This window comes from Bacillus rossius, chromosome 6 (assembly GCF_032445375.1).
Source record: "Bacillus rossius redtenbacheri isolate Brsri chromosome 6, Brsri_v3, whole genome shotgun sequence".
Classification (NCBI taxonomy): domain Eukaryota; kingdom Metazoa; phylum Arthropoda; class Insecta; order Phasmatodea; family Bacillidae; genus Bacillus; species Bacillus rossius.
The window spans coordinates 67,115,640-67,123,917 of NC_086334.1; the positions used below are offsets into that span (position 1 = coordinate 67,115,640).

Below are 8,278 nucleotides of genomic sequence, written 5' to 3' on the forward strand. Positions count from 1 at the left end.
ACAAGTCTTCACTTCTCACTTAATGAGCAAATGTGAGCAAAATAATTTGATGGATTTTTAAAGTAAATTATTTCTGCAATACATCATGATGAGTAATTTCCTGACTGGCCAGTTAGAATTTAATACATGTTTTTTTGCTTTATGGCATGGTAATGTATGGTTATTTATCTATTTTAATAAAAAATACTTAATTTTCATGAGTGTAATATTCTAAAAAACCATCTTGCCTCGTATGGATTTTAGTGCCCACGTGAACTGAAAATTCTTTTTTAATATATGTAGTGTGTCAAAAGTGTAAACATAGTTGTTTATTTAGCATTTTAATAAAAAATTTATACATCTGTAAACTTCCATTTTTCTAGATTCAGGACATTTGTGCATGATGCTGCATTGCACTGATAACAATTATATTATCCTTTAGACATTATAGTTTTTTAGGAATTCTTTATGCTGAGATTTCATTTAAAGATTGTTTACAGAACTTTCTCTTTGTTTTATTTTGAACACTTTTATTTTGAAGACAATTCACAAGTAAGTACGAAATTTTGGCCTTCTAGCGTGTCTCCTACCATTTAGCTTGGGATGTTGTTCACAATTATTTCTGACGGTTCAAGTTTTAACATTTCATCCCCCTTAAACGTACCATTCTTATGCCACACTGCCTTGAAAACTTACAAAAAAGAAGTTTATTAGGGCCTTAACTAATGTCTTATCTTGTAATAAATTGTGCAAACACACAGTTGACAAGAGCCCGTACAGAAACACATGAATGGCTTCGACAGTATATTTACTGCAATTGTACTACCTCTTGGCTACTTACAACATAATCCAAAACAAAATTACTGTTATTTGCCAACACACAAATATTCAGTCACAGTATACTATTTATTTCCTCTCTATCTGTACAATTCAAGCTGCATTGTTTTATACTACTATAGGACAATAGAAGTCACTGGACAGTTCGGTGGAAGATTATCATTTTATTTTGAATAAATATTTGGTACGGTACCTATTGGTAAAAATAAAAAAGGAGTCACGTCCGGTCAGTTAAACCGAAATGCCAGTTCCGTCATGCATCATTAGTATCGACTAGACATGCGGGGCGTGAGGCAAGCCACAGCAGCTCATGGCTGACAGCTGACATCGAACCAGGGACCTCTCGACCGTGAGCCCAGGTCAGTAGGCAGTGTCCGAGCAGTGGAGAGCAGACACGACTGCAGAGTCAAGGAAACCAGCCTACATCAGTGCATGTTTATAATTGGGACAATTCAAGACAGTCATAAACAAATGATTTTTGTTTGTTTCCCAATAAAAATTTAAAAATTACAATGTTAACAAACTAACAGAAAGCCAATCCTTCCCCACAAATTTTGTGCTATATAAGTAATGATAATATTCTCTATAAGCACAGGCAAAAAAAATGTGAATTCTTTTGGTGAAACACATCAAATGAAAAATTTTAACAATAAGTTTCAGATTAAAACAGGGAATGCATGATTGCAATGTTTCTTATTAGTTACAATTGAAGCAACACTCAATTCAGTTTCATCACTCAATAGATACCTACAGTGGATGAGCTTGGCCAGACACAACCATCCCTCAACGTTAACTCCGGTACGACTGCTACCCGCCACTCCTTTAGGTCGCTGGTTTGATTCGTGTCACAGAAGGGACTCAACCCTTCACCAGTTTAATTACTTCTAATCTACAAACTCTATTTTTTTTTTTTTAAATGCTACAAGAACAAGAAATTTTAGATTCTACATTTTTTGCAAAACAAAAACTAAAAAATTCAACTTAAAAAGCATGTTTCCAAAATGATCACTGGCGTAGGTACTTACCAAACTCTTATCCGGTTCAATTCTAAAAGTAGTCTATATAAATATAAGATAATGATCAGTGATAGATGTGGCATCAGCTGGCTGGAATAATTGAAACATGTAGTTTATGAAGAAGGAAGCTGTTTGGTCGCCTCACCTCGCGGGGCGTTGACCAGGTTGTCCACCACCACCACCTCATGCCCCTGGGAGAGCAACTGGACCACGGCGTGAGAGCCCACATACCCCGCGCCTCCCGTCACCAGGACAGTGCGCGCCGGCATGGCGCTGGGGACACACAGCCGGCCGTCAGCACGGCTCCGCTACGCGACGCCCTTGCCCCGTGGCGACACCCAGCTTCCAGCGGCCACACACATTACCACTGTCTCTCCACCCTTTCAATCAAATACTTTACCTACTGTTCATCGGAGTACGCCAAACATTATTTGTATTACCTTTTCAGATGTAATTTCCACGTAATTAAAGTTCACAGTCTTTATCTATTTACATTCAATGTGCAACTATCAACTGAAGAGTGGCACCAAAGAAACAAAATGCAATTTAGAACAGGGCTAGTGAATATTAATATTGAGTGACTTCCAGCACAACTACTGTTTGTTTCGGGACTTTTTTTCGTGACATTCAAGACCTGCAGATGACCTGATGAAGGTTATACAAGATACGGCATGAATGGTTATACAAGATACAGCATGAATGGTTATACAAGATACGGCATGAATGGTTATACAAGATACGGCATGAATGGTTATACAGTAGAGTCTTAAATGTGAATAATTAGCAGTTTGCAAGTCAACCACATGCGAGCACTGAGCACTGAGCACTGGGCGAGCCCCTTAGTGTACACTTAGGGTCACTGCAATTAGTGAGCACACCAGCCACTTTAAGGTTAGTTGAAGGTTAGCTATACTACACACAGAATTTTACTGGGCAGACAGAGTTAACACGTAAGCCAAAGTACCATTTGTTATGTAAATATTCTCATGCAACACTAACTAGAAAGAAATGTGCAAGTGGTTACATATTAATTATAAAATGGCCAAAAATATTTTATACTTACTGCTAACATTTTGCAAACCAGTTGATACCAAAAGTACCTTGACGTCGATTCAAGTGTCTCCCCTGCTCATAAAGACCGTTATGCTGCGCCAACCCCTGATCCACCCCTGCCCAATGCAGTGTGTTGAGTGTTATTTTGTTTATTTGTTTAATAAAACATTAAGACATGACAACATGAACATACCTATATGTAATGAACTCTAGTGTTATTTATATATTTTGTTTGTAATAATAATTAGATGTTTTCATAAATATGTGGAATATTTGTACAACATTGTCCACCGGGCGACAAAACCGAGGCCAACACCCGGAAGCACCCGAGCGCTGCGCGTGTCGCAGGGTGGGGAGGGGACGGACGGACGAGGGGCAACGCGTGGCAGGGGGGCAGTGGGCGTCTGGCGAGAGGACGACGCAGACGTGCGCAGGGGACCGGGTCGGAGAGCAGAGACTGGTGAGACCAAGCGTGATAAGTGGGGAGTACAGTAAACTACTTAGCACAATCAGGGATCTATTCGTCAGGCCCAAGTGACGAGAGGCCACAGAGACGTGTTGAGAACCTGCGAGACCTACGCGAGTAGACTGTGCCCAGGGCGACGTAGAGTCAGGATTACGTGTGGTACATCATGAATCATATCTGTAAATATTCATAATTGTAAATAAGGGTTTTAGTGTCAAAACATTGTGTGTACCATCGAGGGTGTCACCACTGCAGCGGGACGGACATAACGCCTTAGTCGCCAACATCTTAACGTAACTCCATCCCGACTATCAACAAGAGGGGGCAATAGCTAGTCTTTCACACGTACGCACGAGACCACTGGGGCATTCGCACTAGGCGCCTGCCCACCGAAATACATGCAGCCGAACCTCACTCCGTGGGTGCACGGGTGTTGTGCCTCAGGTAGCCTCATGTAAAGGGACTGTGTGAGGAGTTCATTAAAAAACTATACCCAAACCTGCAAACATTTACTAGAGTGCGGATAGGAGTTGTTCCCCTCCCCCCGCCACAAGGCCTGAACCCCGACCCTAGTACTGAGCTCGGACAAGCATCGCATGGGGGATGATATCCGCGACTACGACAACCTGAGGACCTAAGTCTATAGTGTTCAGGATTCCAATTTATTAATATTTATTTGAGCTATTATTATTTTACATGACGATTGAGTACATAATGTGTGTGTGTGCAGGAGGGGGGGGGGGGGGTTAATGTGTGTATGTATGTGTACGTATTCACTGAGTGCCGAAACAAACTTTTATTATTGCAGAACATGTCAGGATTATAACCCTGCAAAATTTCAGTTACAAACAGTAGATGCTTATTGACAATGGTAAGAAGATAGTGGATATTAGATGAAGGTAGAGGCCCTTAAAGTCAATGTTCAACTTTTCAAACAGTCTGGATGCCTTAATAAGCTTACCTTTGAAACCTTGACTTCAATTTTGTACACATTGCAAGAAAATTTTAATTTAGTATCTTCTAGTGTTAACAACACTGTTCCTACACAGACAATTTTTATTCTTTCAGTATGAGATGATTTTAACGAAATAATTATTATAAAAATGAAACTATCAACTATCAAAAATATTAACTTCTTACAATTCATTTCAATTTGATAATATTGTAATATTAGTTAGTACGTAGTTATACATCAGAGTAAGTATAAGGAAGCATAAAATTGTAATTAGTTTATATTAAAATTAGTAAATGAACATGGTAAAACTAGGTTATTTGGTTACCAACATTGGTTACTGTTTTGAAATTTATAATCTATAACTTTCATGAACAAAAATGTTAAGTCAAAGTTTACTTGAATATTCAAATAAATTTATGAAATATCATAGAGATCTTAGAGAATATATTTAGAAAATACTTTTAATCATGGAAAAATGGTGAATTTCTAAATGATAGTTTGAAGCCCTGATCAGCTTAAATATTCCAATTTTTAAGTTGTGAATAAAATTTAAAATTTTAATTCTCACATTTTAAATTATAAATGGGTAATTAAAGTACATATTTTTAAATTAAAATGTAAAAATTTAGAAAAAATAGTCCATGCAAGAATAAAATTTTTGTTTGTGCTTTTTGGAAAAAAAAAAAAAAAAGATTAAAGGTTTAGGCCTAATTAAGTATTTAAAATTAGTATGTTTAAAAATATGTACTGTTGTTATGACTTTTAAAGACATCATAAATGTGTTAAAGAAAGCTTTTTAAAGGCTGTTATTTTTCGAAAACAAAGACTATCCATTTAACTAGGGTTTATTTCATACCGAACAAAACCCTCCGGTCACCTGCCCTCCCTAGAGTAATACACTTGGTATGCCACTGGATCAGAGTGGGAATTTAGGAATGTAGGTTTTGCATTCAAGCATATGACCATAAGGTGGTGAAGCAAAAAAAGGGGGGGGGGGGGGAGGAGGAAATACGACCTTTATAATGAGTAACTAGGAATTAGTAGCTCAATCTGTAGTAATGTCTCTTCCACCACGTACGTTAGCACGAACCAGGCCAGACGCTGGTCTCAATGAGTTGCATGTCTTCCGCAATACAATAAGTCATGGTTAAACTGCCCTTTCTTTTGCAGTTTAGCCCACGGCACCCTGGATGGGCAACACTTTCCCAGACGATATAGTGTCTTTCAAATAAATTACAAGGAAGGGTTGAAGGTCAAAGCTGTTCTAATACACACACCCCCCGCCCCACACAATATCTTTTTGCCACAAAAACAATACCTACTGATAATAACACAATAAGTTAGTTTTAAGGTAACTAATTTATTTATGATACCACCTAACTACAGCCATTGTTTTGTCAATGAATTACATCACACATGTAAATCCACAAAGTAAATAAGATTTAAATCAGGCCTCTAAAAATCTCTGAAAGTTAAGGAGCCAGGCACAAAATCTAGAAGCCAGTGATAAAAAAACACGTATACTTCACTGAGCAGTTTTACTTTTATATTTTACTAGCAGAACCCTGCAGACATTGTCCTGCCAGTGTTTATTTATTTATCTCTATATATCTTTAAATGGAAGGTTTATACGTAATCTAGAATCTCTAAAGCACTTGAAATGGTGCTCCATTTTAAACTTACTCACCAAGCACTAATCACATTTACAATCACAATTTTTTGTTATTGACAATTAAGGGCAGTTAAAATAAAAAATATACCAATTTTCATGGTGAATGGTTGAACGGGAGAGAAGTTGATGCATAGCAGTGCCATCTAGTGGCGAGTTATAGCAAAATGGATAATATAATAACCTTCTTCGTGAAAAAACACACCCAGAAGTGCCAACTTTCATGAAGATCGGTCAATTGGTGTCCGAGTTCATAGTCATATACACCAGCATCCCTTGTTATACAGTTAAACATTAAAGTACTAAATTGTACCTGTAGGTCCTACAGCAAAATGGTGCAATATCAGTAATATGAGTTAACTTATTGCAATTCAAATATGAACCCCGTTTCTAGGACCAAGTCATTTCTGTCAACAAGATTTTGTAACAACCAAATTGACTGATGTTTTCAAAACCACTCTCATTCTTATATGATGGTATCTTGGCAGAAGTTAGTCGCTAGTAATTTGTACAGCGCTGATTTAAATTAACTACAGGTGGCACAGGAAGAAAACCCTAATTGGCTGAGAATGCGGGAAGAGTTGTTGGTCGACATGAGAGCGTTGGTTGTGGACTGGGCCCAGAGGAAGCCTCCTTGCCTGCAGTGGAATGTGCGTGGAACATGAAACAACTGATTCTTTAGTTTTAGTCAGGAGGGTCGCAAAACAACTACCACACTACCTTAAGGCGATACATCAGGTAGGGTTGGTCACATCCCACAATAAAACACACAACCGGAAAATAGAAAGCTATCGCCTATCACAATGATGACCATCTTGGTGACATCACAATGTCGAGTTATTAATGGTACCTAATTATTACTAATTATTATTCTTAATTTCTCCTCTTTAAATTTCACTCCGCCAGCCTGCACACACTGAATTATAATTAATATTGCGAGAGGGTGTTACATATTAAAATATATTCTTCCCCCTCCCCTTAACAGCAATTAAAATAATAAAACCAAATATTTGCTACAGTAATTTTTATTTTAATCCTTTGTGTGATTAACAATTTAAATTTAGGGTATAAAAATATATCCTCTTATCATATTCCCAAAGAAATGAACTGCATAAAATTGACGGATATACCTCGAGTGGGGAGAGAAAAGTATGAAATAAACTTGACGATGGCTGGGATAGTGACTTTGTTTGACTTCTTGGAGCACGTGGTCAGAATTACCTACTACTTACTCGTCTCTACCAAAACATTTCCCACCATTTTATGGTATTTTTACAACAGCATTGACAAGCAATGAGAAATTTTAAATCTGGTAGCTTAAAATCTATACAGATAAACCATTTACAAAAAGAGTAATAAGAAATAAAATTATTTTATATGCTTGGATTAATATAATGACAAGGTAGAACAAACTTGCTATTTCACTTTATGTTTCCATTTTATTTAAGCTACAGGAATACTAAATCGGTTTTAAGCCAATTTTTACTTAAAATATAAGAAAACTATACTTACAAGAACAATCTGTCGGTTACGAAACAAAAAATTTTTTTAAATCAGCACCGTAAATAAGTAAATTTCAATAAAAAGGTATGTAAACGAAGAGTTACGTCCGAAAAATAATAGTTAGTATTAGCAAAACCGTACTCAAATAATTCCCGCTTACGTGGCTTCCACGAACGTAACTTGACACTCCATACAAAGCTAATGAATCTGCTCAATCGCTCCGTACGTGCCGAGCGAAGTCGCCACCAAGTGTTAAAAGTAAGATAAGAGCTTATCAGCCGTACTGATTGTACAGACACTCCTCCACACACACATGGTTAAAGACGCAAAGCGGCATATGACGCGCAATGCCAGCTGAGTAAATATTTTCGAAACACACAGCAGACAGCAGTTGCCGCCTGAATAATAAACAACTGCAAGTAAACATTACGAACATAGAGATCGTAAATAAGGTGATGATTCTCACAGCTATTTTCCAAAATATTATTCGACGTGAAGAGAAAATAATTTAAGTAAAGTACATTGTGAGTGAATATTCATGCATCTTTTAAGTAGGACTCTTTAAAAGAGTTTGACCGGAATTAAGTTGAATTTTAAACTTTAATTTCGTATAGTAGGTACTCATGCTAATATTTGATTTGAAACTCATTGATGTAGTGTTTCAGGAAAGAAAAATCTAGGCGGGTATTCCAATATTCGCACATTCAGGCAAAGTGGCTGACATCTGGTGGTTTGATTTTGAATCACCGAAGACGGTATAAACAAAGGGAGCGTATGCTTGGTTTCAAGGAGCGTTAAAG

At 37.3% G+C, this 8,278-nt stretch overlaps 1 protein-coding gene across 2 annotated transcripts in view; it reads right to left on the minus strand.

Annotated features, from left to right (window-relative positions):
• LOC134533278 (UDP-glucose 4-epimerase) overlaps positions 1–7,899 on the minus strand; it is a 51,294-nt gene extending 43,395 nt beyond the window's left edge. Inside the window, exons 1-2 of one of the 2 annotated variants that reach the window (XM_063370729.1) lie at positions 7,639–7,899; positions 1,978–2,105 (exon numbers count right to left, since the gene is read on the minus strand). In XM_063370729.1, coding sequence (XP_063226799.1) covers positions 1,978–2,105; positions 7,639–7,670 — 160 coding nt within the window. In that variant the 5' untranslated portion in view covers positions 7,671–7,899. Of the gene's footprint in view, positions 1–1,977; positions 2,106–7,487 lie in introns of both variants that reach the window. The other variant, XM_063370730.1, reaches the window with a different exon arrangement.
• Between the last annotated feature and the right edge of the window lie 379 nt (positions 7,900–8,278).